Here is a 21,400-nt window from a genome sequence, read left to right on the forward strand (position 1 = left end):
AGCATACCTTCAGCCTAGAGTAGTACTGGTCTCTTTCCTACACCACATGTGTTGCTTGCTAATCTGTGCATTATATTATAATCACTTGACTGCTGATATATAAAAAAAATGTTTGTTTTTATTTGTTTAAAGGACACAATTTGATAAAAAATAAATTCTCTTTATATAGAAGATAGATTTTTAATTCTTTCAGGAAATCTGAAAGATTTCTGGAATCTGGAATCAGCAATCTGAAAGACTGTGTGTGTGTGTGTGTGTGTGTGTGTGTGTGTATGTGTGTGTGTATGTATTTGTTAGGTAGATAGTGAGAGATGCTGGGCCTCCTAAAGATGAAAGTGGGTGCTGTTGTGGTTCACCTCCCAAAATGGGCTGTCAGAGAGGCTCATAGGAGATCTGCCTGTGCAGTAAGACTCAGGTCATAGAACTCCCAACTGTCCAACCAAAGTGGTTCCATGGTGACATCTGAGCCATGAGGGAGGTCCCAATGTGAACACTATAAAAGAAGACAGAGACCATAACCAAGCCCCTTTTTGTTCTTTTTTGCTATGACAGTGGATCCGATCATCATCTGTGGCATATGTATCTTGCTCTGTAAACTGATGTCTTGTTCTTGCTCTATAATGCTATCTTTCTCTCCTCAATAAAACTCATTTTTGTGCTTGCTCTACTTTGGTGCATCTGGTCATTCTTTGGCCGTGAGTGCACCAATAACCAACATTTCAGAGTGTGACCCGACAAATTCATTTATATATATTTTCCAAAAGTAAAGTATAGTAGATCCAATGTGCTGTTAGATGTTAGAGCATCTATGAAAAGAAGTCAGGTTATAAAATTCCCTCATGTAAAAGTCTGAAAAATTATTTAAAACTCCATAATGAAAGAAGCCTTTGAAGTATTCAGCATGTCTTATTTGCTTGTAAGTGATTAATAATAAAAATTAAAGAGTAGTAATAACTTGGGTTCAGTGATGGCTTCTCATTGCATGTATATTCCAGAAGACTTTGATGAGACATGAATGAGGTTTGCCATAATTATGTGGCAAAAGATGAGACTATTTTAATCTTGAATTGAAAGGTTTCTAAAAATATTGTACTAATTTGTAGCTTGGTGTTCAGAGGAGAAGTAAAGAGGAATTACAAAGAATTAAGCTTTAGAGGAGTTCAGTTTTAACTATAGTCAATTTAAAACATTTATAAGCATTTTCCTTAAATATCCACAAGGGGTTGCATTTCCTACTTAATAGATTTGCTGGAAAAATTAAACAGTATTTTAAGAGTTGTTATTTTGTATTAAACATCTAATCTTATTTCTATAAAATATGATTCCAAATAAAGCTCATTAAAAGTTTGATAGGAAATTATAGTTTATGATAATTAATAGGGTCTTTTAGAAATTAGGAAGAAGAGCCACGGTCATAAGAAATAGGTTCAAGTCCCATTAAAAAACTAAAACAGAAATAAAAACAGATGTAGCCCTCTAGGAAGAAGGGAGAAGCTGGAAAGCTTAATATGATGTTAGCAGTAATGTGTAGTATGTATTATTTTCCTTAGCCCCATTTAGAACCACTGATTCTAGTCATGTCAATATTTTCTTCCCAACTCCAATTTCACCAGATTAAATCTCCTTGGCCTTGACATAAGTTTTAGTTAATTAAATTTTACATATATGCATATTTTAATATATATTTATGCATTAATATATGTATATTTGTAATATATTTATGACTATATATACATATATGTATATTTGTAATACATATGAATATATACGAGGGCTATTCAGAAAGTATCCCACCATTATTAATATAACGAGAATGGTTACATGGGTGGATATTTCCAGGCAGCCCTCATATTTCCCTTCACTTTATGTTTAAAAATTAGGAGACAAACATCAGAAAATTCATAAATAGTAAACAGCTATGCTATTTTGATATGCACCATCATCACCTTGGCCAAATTTAACACTGGTAATTTTCCCACCACAATTCATTTAAACACATATTTTAAAATAATTTTGGACTAACAAAAGCTGTTGCAAGAACAGCATAGCATGTTTCCATATGCCCTTCACCCAGCTTCTTCTAATGCCAAAATCTTATATAAAACCTTTGTATTATTATTGTTTCAAAACTAAGAAATTAATTGCTATAATAATTAAGTAAACTATAAACTAGAGTTGAATTTCAGCAATTTTCCCACCCATGTTATTTTCCTTTCACAATCCAATCCAGGATTCCGTACTGCATTTCATTTTCATGTGTCTTTAGGCTCGTCCACAGTTCCTCAATGTCCTTGCCTTTCATAATCTTGATGCTGCTGAAGAGTACTGGCCGCATATTTTATAGAATGTTTCTCAATTTGGGTTTTCCTGGTCTTTTCTCACAATTAGATGAAGGTTATACATTTTTGGCAGGAATGACAAAGATGTGATATACCCTTCTTAGACTACCCTCTCAGGAGTATGTGATATTGACCCTATCTTATTAATGGTGATATTAACCTTGATCACGTGATTAGGTGATGTCAGCCAGGTTTCTCTACTATAAAGTTACTATTTTTCTTTTGTAATTAATAAAGAGCTCAGGAAAATATTTTTAAATCATCTGGTTTCTTCTCAAACATTTGCTCACTAATTTTAGTGTCCATAGATGAATAATGCCCACAATAATTATGACTTTGGTGTACTAATGATGATTTCCTATTCCTGTCATCCTTCTACATTTATTAGTAAAAATAATTCTATTAAGAAAAATGTGTCCCTTTACTTATCTATATCAGTACCAAGTCATAATTTTTTCCAATGTTTAATAAGCCAAAAATCATCATATAAACCAAATACTGTGGCTTAAATATTTATAGCTTTGGATATTTGGAGTAATTCCAGTACAGTTTTTGGGCCCTTACAACACTCCCCCATTCTTTCAATTTTTTTTTTTTTTTTAATAATTCCTTTCTTTCTGGAACAAGATGCAACAGGACCATCTTGCATTTTCCCTGCAACAGCTCTGGTTTCCAGTTCTCTGATGAGTCCCTGTTATCTTTAATTGGAGAATTGTAGTAGAAAGCAAGATATATGTGCTAAGAGTTTCCACTGCTGCTGCTTCTGTTTCATTGCCTTTAAGGCCCTTTGAGCAGACATCAAGAGGAAATATATGTATGTATACCCCTGCATACAAACACATCTACATTTATTTCGGTGTCAATCCACCCATAATACATATTAAGAAGGTATTAGTGCATAATGATATCTCAGATACCAGTCCAACACCACAGCCTTCATGTAAAACTTATCCCATTTCTTATTTGTGCTCTCTTTTTAGATGATAGCAAACCTTACTCTCTCATCTTCAGTAGATTTACTTATGTGTTCAATTGTAGCATACATGTAGAGTAGCATTGCATTCGCTAAACAATAGCCCAGTAAAAAATAAATTGAGCATGTAGAGCACATTTCTTATGTACAGCTGTTTTTTTCCTCCAGATTTAGAATTGAAATACTGTTTTCCAAAATTACTTAGGTTATATTTTTACCCCTAATCACCCTCATTTTGGTTATGTTGTTTATTTTAAATACAGTAAAGTACATTTGCAATAATGTACATTCCAATTTAGGAATATCCCCGAAGTTCTGTGTGAATTTTTTTTCAAAATTTACATTAAATAATATTTACTCTATGTAATGAAGCATTATGTGAATTTGGAAAAATGAATAGTCTTGCGTGTCCACCACCACAGTAATGATACAAAACAATTTTATCGTCCTCCCCTTGCCTTTGTAATTTCTTTGTACTCAAGGGACCAAAGGTTTTGTTTGTTTTTGTTTTGCTTTTTAATCCATTCATTTACTGAAGAATATATGAGTTAATCCTAGCTTTGAGAGATCATGATTAACGTTATCATAAATGTCTGAATATGGGTTTTCATATAAATATAAATGAATGAGTTTTTTAGGCCTGCTGCAACAAAACACTGCAAACCAAGTGGCTGAAAACAACAGAAACATATTCTGTCAGAGTTCTGGAGGCTAAATCAAAGTGTCAACACACCATGCTCCCTCTGAAACCTGTAGGGGAGGATCCTTCCTTGCCTTTTCTAGCTTCTAGTGTCTTCTGGCCATCATTGCCATTCCTTGTCTCGTGGATGCATCTCTCCAATCTTTGCTTCTCTTGTCACATGGCTGATTTCTCTCTGTGTGTCTCTGTCTTATTATAAAAATATCAGTCATATGGGATTAAAGGCCCATTGACTCTAGTATGATTTTACCTTAACTTTTTACCTCTACGACAACTCTATTTCCCAATAAGGTCAGATTCAGAGGTAGTGGATGTTAGTACACAACATATCTTTTGGGGACACACTTCAACCCATAACATAAAGTATTTGTTTTTCCTTTTTGCTTTTTCTCTTGGGTAAATACTTTCAAGTAGGATTGATGGGTCTTATGGACAATATATGTTTAATTAATAACAATCTTGTATATTTCTACCTTGATAAACTCACTTATGACTAGGCATTTTTATCAATTTTTTAGAATTGTCAATGTAGATAATCAAGTCATCTGCAAATAAAGAAAACCATGTCCTTTCTTTCCAATTTGTATTTTTTAATTTATTTACTTATTTCATAGCTCTGACTTCCAGTATTATGGGGTATTGGACTGGTGAAAGAATGTATTCCTACCTTTTTCCCCATCTTAGGGGAAAAGTACTTAATCTTTCATCATTAAGTATAATATTAGTTGTACATGTTCTGTAGCTACCTTTTTTCTGATTAAGAATCTTCTATTCATAGTGTGCTGATAATTTTTATCATGAATTGATTTTGAATATTGTCAAATTCTTTTTCTTCACTTATTAACATCCTTATATGACTTTTTAAATCTGTTAAAATACAGTTAATAGTGAAATGTTTTTATACATAGAAACATCCTTACATTCCTGGGTGCAACCCAATTGGTAGTGATATACTCCTATCCTTTCCACAAATAGATGGAGTTGCTATTGTTTTGTCAGTAATTTTTGTCTTTTAGTTTATGAGAAATATTGGTCTGTAGTTTCCTTTGCTCATAGTATTTGGTAGAATTTATTAGTGACATCTTTTCATCCTGCAATTGACCTTTCATTTTTAAAGATTTTTAACTGAATTTTTCATTACATATTTTTTGTGTATACATATATGTGGTTGTATATGTATATATGATTAATGAGGTTATTTATCTTTTTTAATATAAATGTTGGTGATTTATCTTAAGAAATTTGTCTGAATGTATGGGCATAGAGTTGCCAAAAGTAGTCCCAATAATCATTTTTTTTTTAATGTCTGTGGGATCAATATTTACGCTCTTTCATTTCTGGCATTTCTGATAATGGTAATTTTTATTCTCTCTTCTCCCACCCCCCTCTGTCTGGCTAGAGATTGATAAATTATACTGGTGTTTTGAAAAAAAAACAGCTTCTGGTTTTTGTTTCATTGTATTTTATATTGCTTTTAATCCCATTGTGTTCTAATCTTTTTATTTCATTCTTTCTTGCTTGCTTTGGGTTTCACTTGCTTTTTTGTTTTTTGTTTTTCTTAAAGAAAAGAATACACCATTTTTCTTATACTTACAAAATATTTCAAAATTTGACTTTAGGCTTAGTTAAGAAGGAATCTTCAATAATATACAAAGAATAAATTATACCCAGTGATGATAAAAAATTATAATAACGCTCATACCTGTGGTCTAAATAATATGGTAATTGTCTTAGTCAACTTGGGCTACTATAACAAATTACCATAGACAACTGAAACTTATTTCTCACAGTTTTAGAAGCAAGAAGTCCAAGATCGTGATGCCAGCAAGGTTGGTTTCTGACAAAGACCCACTTAAGGTTGCTCACTGCTGACTTCTTGTATCCTCCAGTAAAGAGAATGTGAGAGAGCTCTCTGGGGTCCTTTTTGTAAGAGCACTAATCCCATTCACTAGGGCTCTGCCCTTGTGAGTGATTCCCTCACATATAAATTACCTGCTAATAGCATTACCTTGGGGTTTAGCATTTCAGTATATGAATTTTGAGGAAAGCAAACATTGAGTCCTTTGCAGTAATACATAGTCTTAGGGATAAAATGAAAGTCTTAAGGAAAATTTGTTATGAAGTTCCTCATAATTTTATGACAGTAATTGTATTGCAGATGGTCTCTGGGTTCCTCTAATTTCTACTATACTGGGCTCCTTAAAGCAATTCTGTCATCTCACTTTCAGGTCTAATATTGCATCCTTCCTTCATTTTTGCACTCGTTTAAAAAAATTTGACATACGGTTTATTATTATAATTCATATCAATGCAGATCCTACTTTACATGCTTTTCTTACCTTAACAATAACAAGACTATTTTGTTAAACCAGTTTATTTGTCCCACCCAAGACTTGCTGACACAAAGCCAAGAAATCTCCATGCTTCACAGAAACAGCAAGTGACTCTTAGTAGGGAAAACTAATATGAGTTAAATGAATTGGGTATAATTTACTTTGTTTACTATGTGTGATTCTGTGTCTCCCAAAACAATGAAACATCCCTAAGGCTAAAATCCAATATACTAATGTTTCCTTTGCTTTTCATAGCTCTCACCATGGAGTGAGTATTAACAAAGAGATATTATCAAATTAAAACTCAAATTGAAATAATTTTGCATTTTGTATTCAAACATCTGGATTTTTTGTTTCCCCAAAAAGGAAAAAGAGAAAAAGAAAACTAAAAAGAAGCAACCTCCTGAAATGTGCTAATTGGCTATTTTCATACAAATCCCATTTTGTTTTCATAATATATATTGAATGTTTGCTAAATCAAGTTATACCATATGGAAAAACAGCAACCACCACAACAAAAAACTTCTGTATTCTCAATAATTCTAACATACATATGAAAAGCAATCTTTTTAAAAAGAAACTTCTAAATGAAAGATCATCTATCAAATCATTGAAACATTCTTTTGGATAGGCACTTTCAACTTATTTCTAAAGGTAATTATTTCAGTATAAACATGAAAACTGTTAGCTAAAATATTTTTAGTTTGAAAATTTAAGTAGCCACTAGTAGTGACACTATAGAACACATAACTTCTTAATATTTGGCTGCAGCCTACTTTTTCTAATATATAATATATGTAGTATTTTTACATGCAGCGGACATGCAATTCTTAATTTTGTATTATGATTTAAAGGTATTCCACATTTTTATCTATGCTTAATAAGAATTCTTATTGATTAAATTTATTCCCTTAATCACATCCCTGAGATTAGTGTCCAACACTTTATGTTAAATGATAACATTGAACACCTTAAAATCAAAATGGTTTCTAAAAATTCTACATTATTCAGTATTCTCTGAAAATTAATAGCTTAATAGATACATAGTTTTTAAAATTAAATAATTGATTTACTGGGTCACACATGTATTTGTGTATATACACTTATAAAATTATTAAAATCACTGCTAGTAATAACTATACCTATACAATAGAAGGCAGCATTTTATAAATAGGAAGTAAAATGGAAAAGCAGAACATCTCTTTGTACCAAAAATTTAATGGAGCTTCTTTGCTGCACCAGCAATGCCTCCAAAGAGCAAAGCAATAGCCAGCATGTTAACGAACACATGGAAGTTTATGTAATTCTGTAGATTATGAGTTGTGGAAAATAGGTGAGCAAGGGAAGGCAGTGGAAATATGTAACAAGCTTTTTTTTTTTTTTTTTTAATGTCCAAACAGACTACACCTCAAATATTGAAAGAAAAAAAGAGAGATATCACAACACAGTAACTAAAAATAACAGATTATTTTAACACATGGGAAATATTTATTTAATTGTAACACATACATTTATTTCTAACCTGTTGGACTTATATCATTTTACTCCTTTAAATGATAATCTGTAAAAGCTTTCTCAATTTTTGAATATCATTTCAATTAAAAAGTATTTAAATGAGCCACATTATGATCAACTTTGCTTCAACTCCGACTTAGGATAAAAAAAGGTTTCTTTTCTCTTACCTCCTTACTCCAATGAAAAGGGAATCAATTATACTGATTTTAGTTGGTGATTTCCTTTTTCTTAAACATGTTTGTAATCATCTATTTCACTGCATATTAACCAACATTGAAGCTCCAGATTTTAATGTGTTTGTTTAAAGTGTTACAAATCCATTAAGTACCATATAGAGAAATATAGATACAGATGTATCTTTGAATTTGCATTCAATTTTATTTGCAGTCTAACCTGTGTTTACTTATTTATTAATGTGAAGCTGACCCACCTGATAGGAGATTTTCTATGATCTGGGTCTGTGGCAGACACCGTGCCTACAAATGATCCATGTGGGTTTTCTTCAAAAATTTCAAACACATAATATGGAAGGAGGAAAATAGGAGGTTCATCCTCATCTTCTACCCGAACCTTAATGAAAGTGCTGGAAGCTTCAGTATGGTATTTCATAAGCTTCTCATCAACATGACGGTTTTTAACTTTGGCTCTAATACCATAGTGGTTCTGGTGTTCAAAATCCACTTTCTACAAAGAAAGACAGTGTACATAGAAGAAATGGCTTTAGTAACCCAAGATATTCCTTAGGGAGAAAAATAAAGTTTTACTTGTTAAATTAAGCTTCATTTGTCTTTCAGTTACACTTTCCTTTTTATATACTTGAATCCCTCTTGTTAAATCATTAATCAGGCATAAAAATCTGTTTGTATTTTGTTACTTACATCTATAATGAAATGTTTTGTAATAGCAACTGTATTTTCATTTATGATTAAAATTATATTTTTCTAGGCATAAAGATCTTATGGAATTGAGAATTAATTTCCTCATATTTAAGAACTTTTAAAAAAATTTGTCCTTTATTTGATTTTTTTTAAACTGTTCTACATATAATTCAAGGAGCTGGATAACTCTAAACTCCGTTTCTCCCTAAACCATAAATCACAGGATCTTATTTCAATTACTTAATGAAGAAAAAAAAATCTAACCAGATACACAAAATCATTATATGTATTTCTTATTCGATTTTGCACTATTCTGCAAAGCAAGTAATTTTAATATGTCTACCTTTTTTAATATAACTATTCCTTCTTGGGTCTCATTATTAGTAATGATGTCAAATGTTTGTGAATCATCCTCTTCAATGCTATAATCCATTTCTGCATTCTCTCCTATGTCACTATCATATGCCATGATTGTGCCTATAGAAGTGCCCGTGGGTGCAGATTCAGAGACAGTCAGGCGGTATAAACCTTTAAAAACAAAATTCAAGATATTTCAGACAAATACCTAACATAAGAAACTCCCAATTATAGCATCCTTTATACCCATACTTACCCTTTCCATTTACTTATTCTAAGTGTCAGTCTCAAACTCTCTCTCTCCCTCTCTCTCTCTCTCTCTATATATATATATATAAAAGTATATATATATATGTATATCCTCACTTCCTATTTTGAAATCTGAACATTTTCCCACTATCCTATTTGAGCTTCTATCATTGTTTCTCAAATATTTCTTAGGCAGGGCTATTACTAGTATGTATTACTCCAAATTTCTATTCATATGTACACCTCCTCAATATACATGATTTATTTTTTATTGTATCCTTCAACCATCCTTAATTAAGTTTGATAAAAAGTGTTTCTCAATTCTCCTCAAACATTCCTTGATGACTGAAGTTACCAATAAATGTAAGTGTAGATTAAAGGTGGGAGAGACTGAATGCAACTATTTGAGTTCCAAGTATAATAGTTTGATTTTGAGATTCTGGGCCTGGATTAAACTAGCCATCATGGAAATGCAAAGTAAGATAGATCCAAAAGAGCTGGTAAGTGGAAATAGTAGAAAAACAATATCAGAGTCAAAGATGACCCCAGTGATTTCATCTCAAGAAAATAATTTCAGATACATTGGAAATACATAGATACAACTACAAATTACTGAGCTTTTTTTCTTTATTTTTCAGGAGTAACTTGTCAAAAAACTGATAATTACTTTATTAAATTTATTTTAATTGAGAATTAAATTATTATTTGTAATGTATGTTAAAATGTAAAAAAAATCATCATACATGTGAATATTCTAAAGAATGAAGCTCCTTAGAATTAAGAGAAAGGAGCACATATAATGGAATTTTTCTTCAGAGAGATTCTTGGTTCCCTTAGAAGCATAGAGCAAGTCACTTCAGAGGTTGCATTTCAAGATTTTACTTTTTAACTGGGAGAAGTATTACTTAAAAATTGCTAATATTTTACCGTAGTTTTAGAGTGAAAATAACACTTTAACAGTGCAGTGTTTCTCTTCTTATGGGAAAACTGAAAGAATTGTTTAATTGCACAAATTAAAAATTGTCAAGAAATTAATCTGCAGAAAACAATCATACTACCATAAACTTGAAAGCAGACTTAAATGTGATTGAGTTTATATTAAATTATTGGCCTCCAAAATTAGAAACAACTCAGACATTTCTCTTAATCAACACTTAACCTATACAATTTTCCATGCATTCAGAAATCATTTTCGACCACATATTTTTCACATGGCCCTGTTCTAGAGGCTGGGGATATAACAGGAAACAAGACATAGAAAGCTGCTACCATTAGTTTATATTTTTGAAGATAAAGCCATGAAATTTATGACAATTTGTTACAGCAGCAATAGAAAACTAACACATTGATTACTCTTTCATTTGTATTTGAATGATTATGCTAATGAAAATATTCACAGTTTAGAATAATTAACAAATTTATTTAATTCTAGGGCTAGTGCAGCACTTTTAGAATGCAAACTCTGACATCTGCCTATATTCAACACAGTTATATTTATCTTAGAATGAAGACTCAGGATGCTTTTTACTTACTTTCTTTAAATATAGGCTTATTGTCATTAACATCTGAAAGTTTAATTAATACACTTGTTGTTCCAGACAGTGCTCCAGGCTGACCAATCATGTCTTTGGCTTGAATAATTACCCAATACTCATCTTGCAGTTCTCTATCCATTTTAGAAGATATTCTTATAACTCCTTTAAAAATGTAATAAAATTCCAATTATTATTTCATTATTAACCATGATAACTTCTTAGTTAATTTCTTAAGCATTTCATCATACAATCCTTCTTTTGATATATGTTGAACTACTACAATATGTCAGACACTGCCCTGGTGAAAAATAACAATAATAATAATAAATTAAATAGTAACTCTGCCTAGAGTCTAGAGTAGTCATCACAATAATAACAACACGGGTAGGCCCTTAAAAAATACTATGTTAAGGGTAATCCACAGGTAGGAAAGAAAAATTTTTATTTTTACCTCAACATATTTCTGCTACCTTCTATAACACAATATTGGTATGCTACAGTTAACTAGGCCACAAACTCTGAAATCAGCTCATTATGGATAACTGTGTAATTTATAATATCAAATTTATGTAAAAAAATATTTGGGCCCTTATGATGTTAAAATTTACTTAGAGTCATGTCGTAGGACCTGAAGAAGGCTTTGCTGTTGACCCACAATTATTCAAAATGTAAATATATACATAATATATGCATATATATTTAAAGAAAGAGAAATGCAAATTCAAACTCAAGATAGTCCATGATAAATGTTCTTCTATAAAATAATTTAGTAAAAATCAATTATTAATAATTGTCACTGAAAAGAACCTAGGAAGAACTCAAGACAAGAGTTTGAGATAGGAGAGGGCCAAATAATTTTAAAGATTTTGGGAACACTTAAACACAGATATAAGGAAAAAAAAAAAATGGCCAAAAAAACATATGAAAATATGCTCCACATCAATAATTATCAGGGAAATGCAAATTAAAACCACAATGTGATAACACCTTACCCCTGTCGTAATGGCCATTACTAAAAAAATCAAAAAACAATAGATATTGCCACTGGTGCATTGAGAAGGGAACACTCATACACTGTTGGTGGGAGTGTAAACTAGTACAACCACTATGGAAACAATATGCAGATTCTTCAAGAACTAAAAGTGGACCTACCACTCAACTCAACAATCCCTCTCCTGTGTATCTACCCAAAGGAAAATAAGTCATTTTATAAAAAAGACACCCTGCACCTAAATGTTTATTGCAGCACAATTCACAGTTTCAAATACATGGAATCAACATAAGTGCCTAGCAACTGATAAGTGGATAAAGAAAATGTGATATACATATTCCATGGAGTACTACTCAGTCATAAAAATGAATAAAATAATATCTTTTGCAGCTACTTGGATGGAGCTGGAGACCATTATCCTAAGTGAAGTATTGCAGGAATGGAAGCCAAACATCACATGTTCTCACTTATAAGTGGGAGCTAAACTAGGGATACATACACTCATAAAGTGATGTAATTGACAAAGAAAACTAAGAAGGGGGCTGGGGAGGGTGAGAGATTAAAAACTACCTATTGAGTACAATGTACACTCTTCTGGTGATGAATACATTAAAAGCCCTGACTTCAGCATTATACAATTCATCCATGTAACTTCCTCAATCTATTGAAATCAAAAAATAGCCAATTCCCAAATGTATCCAAGACAAAGCATTCATTTAAAAAGTTGTGTTTACTTATTTTTTTAAAGAGATAAACTGGAGCATAACCTGAAGGAATTTTAAATGTGGACTAAAGAGTTTCACTAATGTAATCAATTATATAAAGCAGAGTAGAAACCATTGAATATGTTGACTAGATGATGCTAGCATCTCTCCATGTGCAACTCAAGGGAGGATTGTGGGGTGGGCATGGCATGGTGGCTCATGCCTGTAATCCTAGTACTCTGGGTGGCCAAGGTGGGAGGATTGCTTGAACTCAGGAGTTCAAGACCAGACTAAGGAAGAGTGAGACTCCGTCTCTACTAAAAATAGAAAAATTAGCTAGATGTCATGGAGTGTGCCTGTAGTCTCAGCTACTCAGGAAGCTGAGCCCAGGAGTTTGAGGTTACAGTGAGCAATGATGATGCCACTGCACTCTACCAAGGCCAAAAGAGTGAGACTCTGTCTCAAAAAAAAAAATAATAATAATAGTAATAAAATTAAAATACAGAACTTTTTTTAAGTGAATGCTTCATACCAATTTGTATACTCAGCCTTATACTCAGACTTAATCTCAGGCATTCTGTTTGGGTATGCAAGTGTATTTGTGCTTTTTGTTTGTATTCCCTGATGACTAATGAGGCGGAATGCCTATATGCTTATAGACTTTTTTTATATTTCCTTTTGTCAATTGTTTTTAAATGTTTTTTTCCCATATTTTTAAATTAGGCTTTTTGTCTTTTTTCTAATTGGTTTATAAAATCTTTACATATGTTTTATACTCCATACAGAAGTCATTTGTGATTTGAATAAGGAAAATCCAATCTCTTAACCTTAGAAAAATCAACTAAAAGGCTACAAGACTAACACTAATTAAATGCTTAGGAATTACAACCCATGTATGAACTGAAACATCAGGCCTACTGTAAAACATGTTTCTAAGCAGATATTTTTGCTGACATTTGCTTACTTCAGAATCATGTAAATAGCACTGTGTTTCATTCACAAATACCTGTTGTTGGTTCAATAGAAAAATATGGTTGGCCTTGTAATAAGCTGTATAGGAGACGAGCATGATTACCAGTTGAAGAATCGTCAGCATCACTTGCTGTCACCTGGATGACTAACGTTCCTGAAGAGAAAATACGTAGTAACAGTAAATTAAGACTGTGGTCTTATTCAAGGATGAATTCAGTTCTGTAAAGCATTCTGTCTTTACCAAAGCAAAATGATGTTATAAAATGAAAACTCAGTTCTTTTAAAAGTAATATCTTCTTGTATAGACAAAAGAATATAACCTTTTATAAAATTTTCCTAATTCTCATATGCAATGTTGAATTTTAAACATGTACATTTGTGACATAAGGTGTAACTTTTAAACAATTCATTATAATGTGTAATTTATCAATTTTTAATCTTCCCAATATGTTTTCTTAGTGGAGGAATCAAAAGGAACTTGGAAATGATTTTCACCAAAAATCATAGTGTAGCCTATACCTTAAAAGACTGTGAAATGTTGATAAATATTTATAAAGATAATTGAAATGAGCTTGAAAGAGTATCCAGTTGAGGATGGGCATAATATTTAGCTTGTTCAATTACTTTTTGTAATATACCTACTTGCTTTGAAGAATTAAGAAAAAAGCAAAACAAAATCTTGCATATATTGACAAGGTAAGCATTCTTATTAAAAATCAGTAATAAGCAGTAAAATCATGTGAAATAAATATTTGTACTTTTGAAATTAATGCTACATTTAAAAAAGTATTTACTGAAAATATTGTGTTTTTTAATTTGCTTTCTGTAAACACAGAATTAAGCATTATGGATCTTGTTAGAAATCCATATTTGTTGGGACACTATGTACTGTGTTGATAAGAATGGCAGCACAAATGGCATAAAATCAAATAACCTCTGTGGTTTTCTTTACAGCTAGCATAATGAATTTTCCCATCACAATCCAATGTTATAAACTGAAACACTCTAATAGGCAACCCTTCTATACTTCACTAATTGTTGAAACTTTAACGGCTGCCCTCAATAGTGCGCTTTCTTTGCTGTTCTGTTTTATCATTTTTAGGATAGTTGTTTAATGTTTGCTTTAATAGCATATAGCATATTTTACTCAAGTAGAATTTCTTCTTATTCATATAATGTTAATAGGTAACACTTATACCTCATTCAAAAATCCAGAGCAATATAATATATGAAAAGAAAACTCTTCACCTACCCTTTCCAATACTTATTCATTTCCCCAACTATTCCATGTGTAGACCCATATTACTTTTAAATGTTTTAAAAATATCTTTCTGTAGTTATTGTGGAGAGTTATTCCAATAAAATGGTTCATAGGGACCACCAATTTAATCAGTCTATACTGGACAAGACTTGTTCTTTTAACTACCCTTCCGTGCACACATCCATTTACTCCTCCACTTTTCCTCATTGTCTCTATATTATTTCTTTCCATAGGGGTTTCCCAACGCTGGTTTCCAGAACTAACTATACTACCTGTCTTTAGCTTCAGAAGCCACCCTAAAAATCATAGTACTGTTAGTTATTAATCAAAATACATTTTAGTAATCTAAGTCTTTAGAGTTCCTAACCTGGGATTATACAAATAAGAACTGGGAAGACCCAGCAAATGCAATGACCCACAGAAGATGACTCTGCATTTCGATGATAGAAATATAAGTCATATAGTTAGGTTCTCTTTTCCAAGCCAGCTTTTTTTTTTTTTTAGCACATTTTATATTGATAGCTTCCTTTACTTCTAACAAAAACTTACCTCTTCACCGTCTGAATATGTCATTCCTTTGTTCTCTACATTAGGTTTCTAAATAGAAAACCTAACGTAGCCTGTTACACAAAATAATTTCTCTGTATAGAAAATCAAAGAATTCAAACTCTTAGGAACCTTAGTGGATAAAAACAGTTTGATATTATAAATATCCAGAATACCTCTCATGTGAATTTAGTAGGGAGTTCAATTTCTAGGGAAATACTTATTATTCTCTCTTATGAATATTTTAGAACTTTTAAAATAATGGTACCAAACCTATAGAAGTGGGGTAACTCTGCAATGTTTCAGGGGTGTTCAGTGCTCGATAAGAACCACTGATGACTACTCAGGGATTTACTCTTTATATTTATGCATGTGAGAAAATATATATATGTATATATGAATGTATGTGTTAGTATATGTATATGTGTATATATCTCTAATTTAGATGGAAAAAATAAGCAGCAATATTTCTAAAACTTTAATGCATGCAGTTTTACTCAATTTGTACTCATGTTTTGGAAATATTGGCCATAAAAATCAGAAGGATTTTAGCAATGTTCAATTTTTATATCACCCTATTTATCTTTGTTTTATTTTATTCTGTTGTTTCCTACTTTCTCTTTTCCTTTTTCATTTATTATTGATATCACCTTTCACGGAATACAGATTAAACAATTTTAAATCTTCTTGAATATTTTCTAAAAGTTTTTTTTTTTTTTTTCCTTTAAAAAGCCAACAGACCAGCAGAGTTGCTCAGCGGAAGCGTGCTGGGCCCATAAAAAGCCAACCGAGGGAAGTAGACTGGTATATTTTACTAGTCAGTATTTTAAATCTTGCAGAAATCCTTTAGAAAAACTAGGACAAATGCTTCCAGGACAAAATGACAGAAAAATAAGAGTAAAGCAGGACTATCCTGAGTAACACTAGGTACCTGATCACTCCATGTTAGTACAACTGTGACAGTGTGAAATGACCACAGGATTGCAGATAAAGGGAAGTGAAAATAATCCTGAAGGGATGTGCATATGTTGAACTGCCTCACCCTTAAATCTTATTATTCTACCTTAAGACATCATCCGGTAATTAGAATTGGGTAGCTGATGGCAACTCTTAAAAGTTTAAATCAGATCCTTGAAATCAAATTAGTTAGGGATGCAAACAAAGAGTGAGAAAATCTTTCTCTTGGGGACCAATGGGTCCCAAGGTCAGCCTGTCTGTCAGTGGAGTCACCCTAACTTGATCAGAGATGGCAGAGCTATTTGGGAATGCAAAGAGCCAAGATGACTGGACTGTTGCAACCTAAAAATCCTCTTAAATCAGTTTGCATTTATCATTTTAAGTGGACAAAAATGTAAATAGAAAAAAATTCTCTTAGAATCATATTGTACTTAGCAATTTATCAGTTTATTTATTCTAAAATAAACATCAAATATAATATTTGATATATTTCTATTATTATTATGGCATGGATAGTTGATGTCATTTTCCTGTATCACTCTAGAGAGATTTTTTTCATAACAAATTTAAAATATTAGTTCTCTCCTTCTAGCTAGCTTCTGAATCTTGACAACTTTCTATTGCAAAAGATCTTTATGAAAATAAGTTTAAAACAATATTTGACTGTGCTCATTTTATCAGATACACTATTTGCAGAAACTTATTGCTATGTAGATGACACAAGATATAAACGTACTAAGTTCCTGAGGGGAATATAGTAGTTTATTAGTCTCTAAAAACTGCATTTGCTAATATACTTTTTCATTTGTTATGACATAGAAATTTTAATGAGATGATGGGCTGTTCATATAAGATAAAATATTTATTATGTATGTGAAATTACATATAAATTACACATTCTCTTGTGATGTTTAAAAGTGTTACACTTTTTTTTTTCCTTTTTTTTTTTTTATTTCAGCTCCTCATGGGGGTACATAAGTTCAGGTTATATACATTGACCATGTCCCGCCCATCCCTCTGAGTCAGAGCCTCAAGCATGTCCATTCTCCAGACAGTGCGCCTGACACTCACCATGAAAAGTGTTAAACTTTTTAAAACTGCATAAAATTGTTGAAGATTGAAAGCATTGAGAACATCAATAATATAATTTCTCAACACATCAGAACTATTCTGCCACCACTGAGTGAAACCTCATGTAAGAATAGTGTAAATCTGTCTATATTGACTTATGTGGATTTTATTATCAACCAGTTTTAGAGAGGACTGGATGATTCTCAGTCAAATATTTAACATTAATAACAAAACTTTATTGAATGGTATCATTTCATGTCGCATACAATGTTTTATCCACTAGTGATTATGGGAGACATCCAAATATAAAAGAGTGATAAATTATCTTAGGTAGACCAATTTAGACATCATGTAGGCAATAGAGAAGTCAGCAAGCTATGGCAAAGACATTTCACAATTAAAGCTTACATTTATTAGAGAATACCAAAGTATGGGTACCATAGTTTATTATAGTGAATGCTAAGATTTAAACTGTACATTTCAAAATGACTCATTTATTTTAGTATGTAATATTTTATTGGTTTTGAATTCAGTGGTAATAAGGTTAATAGGATTTTCTTACAATGGAGATATAAATTGTGTAATAGAAAAGCTATTTTATATGTACTTTTAATTTGAGTACACCTTGATTAATCTGGAACAAGTTTATTGAGAAGATGTTGAGTATAATGGTCAACTCCAAAGCAGCACAGATTAAAATAACATTATTTTGACCCACACTCCGAATCTATGATTATAATGACAACAAAGCAGATATAAGATGAATTAGGTGATCAAGTGATCAAATTCATGATAAAAATAATGGTTTCATCAGCACATTTCTCACTCCTTCACACTGAAACCTTATTTTATTAGTATGAGAAGCATTATTTATCTACAAGTACTGATTGGTCCATCTTTACGGTATTTATATTTGAGATGCAGTAACTTTACAACCTAAAACCTCCAAATAGAAGTTGGAAAACAGCTGGTATTTTCTCACTTGTCACCTTAAATGTGTAAAGTATTCTTCAATTATTTTTTTTTTGTTTTTCTGTTTACAATCACTGAAAACTAGGTCATTATTATTATTTTCATGTGATATTTTTAACATCTCTACATTTTTATAATCTGAGATAATATTAATAGAATTTAAGTCAAAGCAAATTAGAGTGTGTTTAATTAAAACTAACATTTGGAGGACTAAGAAGAGCAATCTGTCCCGATATCAATCATTTTCAACTTATGTGTCCAAAGGCATAAGGTTCATAGAATCTTATTTCAGATGTTAGGAATTTCAAAAAATTAGGACTTTTATTTTTCTGAAAAATAACTGAAATTTAATTTGTGTGTATTTTAAATTAATTGCATTTGATCTCTCTTTTTATAATGGTTCTGCATTACAGCATATGTGTGCCATATTGATGATAGAGATTATTAAAGAGAATTTTTATCTGATTTTCAAAAAAACTTACAATTTAAAATACAATATTTTAAAATAATTGCAGAGTTCAGTATAGCCCACTTTATTTGTACTTCCAATCTAAAATGCTATTATAGTCTTTCTTAACTGGTAAGGTGAAATGCGTCTCACTCATAAGTTACCCTCTTTGCTTTCAATAGCATCCTGGTTTTGATAATAAAATGATCAACATCAGTGTAAGGAGTGTTAGATACTTGCTAATGTTAAAAATGATGTACTCAGTGACTACTGTTATAAAATATTTGATGGAGGATATGTATTTGGTAAAGCTCCAAAGAGTGAGGATGGAGAATATATTTACTAAGCAATATATTCTTCTTGTGTTCTATATGCAGGAAATATATAAAACTAAATTTTAAAGGAGTCAAGTTTAAAATTTTCTTTTAACATATACACATACAAACATATATAATAGGTGCATTAACTCTAATGAGAATTCATAATGTATAAACCATAAATATTTCTTTATTTTCTTTTTTTCCTTTTATTTTTTTTACTGGGGCCCAGGAATATAAATATTTCTTACTGTTGTTTTTCACACAATGTGACCTAACTTGTTAAAGCATGATTCACTTTTAGCAGGATTTTGTAATGCAGAAAATAAATCACCCAACTACTTTTTAAGATCACGTGAAGGTAAGAGTTAGGTGTTTACCACAAGTTTACTTTTAGGTACAACTATGAAATGGCATTGGCATAATCAGCCAAAGCAGGCTTAATTGCTTATTAAACAACATACTACGTCTATTTTAAATGCCACCTCTTTTCTTGATAAGGCTAAAGTTTTATGTAAAAACTAACAACTTTTATTGAAAGGGAAGATTAAGGCTTTGACAGGCTGCTATTCACCAAAAGGACATAAAAATGAATATGTAGCTTCTGCACTGAAATTTTCAGAATGATGAGTCACTATTTAGCAATTACCTGCAGCACCTTGGGTCACTATATTCTTCAACCCACACTGGTGGAGTCTCTTTGGATTTCACATCTACTGATATCCTCTATTCATATCCCAAAGCAGTCTATTCACTTACATAGCATTTTTATCCATCCATGCACCCATTCATTTATTTATTCTATCATTCCAAACATCAGGTGCTCTGTGACTCCTGGCCTAATAGATCTTACATTTATTTGTGGAAGAAAGATAATAACTTTGCAAATCCAAAGTGACAAATGGGAAAACATCATGGTTTATCTCAATTTCACTTGAAAGTTCTAGTTTGAAAGTAATTGCATTTCAAATATAAATGTAATCAGTAAAAGCCAATCATTACTTGTAAATAAATGTGTGTTTAACAAACAACAAGTACTTTGAAATTTTCTTGGTTTTCTCCAAACCAAATTCTAAGTTTAAAGTGCAGATTGAAATATGATAATAGACAGTTGACTCTAATACAACAGAAACATATTTTTAAAAGATAACAAACAATAAAATATGTGCAATGGTTGCTTTTTAAAGAACAAAATAGTTAGGTAAGGAATTTGGAAGCAAGGTCAATACTCAAGAATCCATTAAATAGCCGTGGACATAGAAAAAAGATGAAGAATTAAGAATATAGTTTGGTAAAATAATTCACAGTATTCATTAACTAAATATTGACATTGAGGAAAAAAGAGAATCATGTATAATTTAGTTATTTGATTTTTTAACCTCTAAACAAAGTCAACAAAAATGCGGGAATGCTTTAGAAGGAAACCATTAGTTAAAAAGCTGACAGAACATTAGGAATATTTTATTTCATATTAGACAACATTTCTGATAGCAACTGACCACTGCTCCGTTGGTTCCTTCCTCTCGTGGAAAGGTTTAAGAAGTGCTTGTTGATTTGTGTATGATTCCATACAAAGCCTGAACCCTAACTGGCATTCCTCCAGGATGTATTGACTAGATAATCTAGACAAGTATCTCCAATTGCAGTGCACAAAGAGATCTGTAGTAGTATAGACCAAACCATGTTTTGTAATCTGTACTGACACCATGATTCCAATAATGTATTGTACAAACAATAATTTCTTTGTGGGCTCACTATCCAACTCTCCAAAATGGCTGTTTTGTACCTCCCTCCTCTCTCTCTAAAATTATACTCCTTTGTTCTCAATTACTGTATTTGTTATCATAATTTACTGATAAAATAGAAGCAAACACTTATTAACTTATTGGTTATGAACCAATATATCAGCCTACTTGAATCTCTCCCTTCTACTTGTGCCCTGCATTCCAAGACTCTTTTTTTAAGAAAGTTTAATATAGTAGCAGCTATATTCCTTTTATTTTGCATCAAAATATTCTTCTTTTGGATCATTCCCTATAGTATATAAGCATATAAGTGTGATTAAATTTCCCATCTTAATAAACAAACAGCAATAAACCAACAAAAAATCCTCTTGACTTGATCTCCCTCTTGCTAGTGTCTCACATCTCTATTTTCTCCCTGTAGCATAACACTTCTTAAACACTTCTTAAAGTGTTATGCTACATTGTTGGCTGAATTCACTGTTGCTTCCTCTTCTTCCATTTATGACATAGAATAGTCTCCAATGTATATTTGTGCAA

General features: G+C 31.5%; 1 protein-coding gene across 1 annotated transcript in view; it reads right to left on the reverse strand.

Annotated features, from left to right (window-relative positions):
* Positions 1 to 21,400, reverse strand: part of CDH19 (cadherin 19) — a 66,406-nt gene that overhangs the window by 26,247 nt on the left and 18,759 nt on the right. Inside the window, exons 4-7 of the mRNA XM_045527344.1 lie at positions 13,581 to 13,700; positions 10,877 to 11,041; positions 9,082 to 9,266; positions 8,291 to 8,544 (exon numbers count right to left, since the gene is read on the reverse strand). Of these exons, the coding sequence (XP_045383300.1) occupies positions 8,291 to 8,544; positions 9,082 to 9,266; positions 10,877 to 11,041; positions 13,581 to 13,700 (724 nt within the window). The remainder of the gene's footprint in view (positions 1 to 8,290; positions 8,545 to 9,081; positions 9,267 to 10,876; positions 11,042 to 13,580; positions 13,701 to 21,400) is intronic.

The sequence above is a fragment of the Lemur catta genome, chromosome 16 (genome assembly GCF_020740605.2).
Source record: "Lemur catta isolate mLemCat1 chromosome 16, mLemCat1.pri, whole genome shotgun sequence".
Taxonomy (NCBI): domain Eukaryota; kingdom Metazoa; phylum Chordata; class Mammalia; order Primates; family Lemuridae; genus Lemur; species Lemur catta.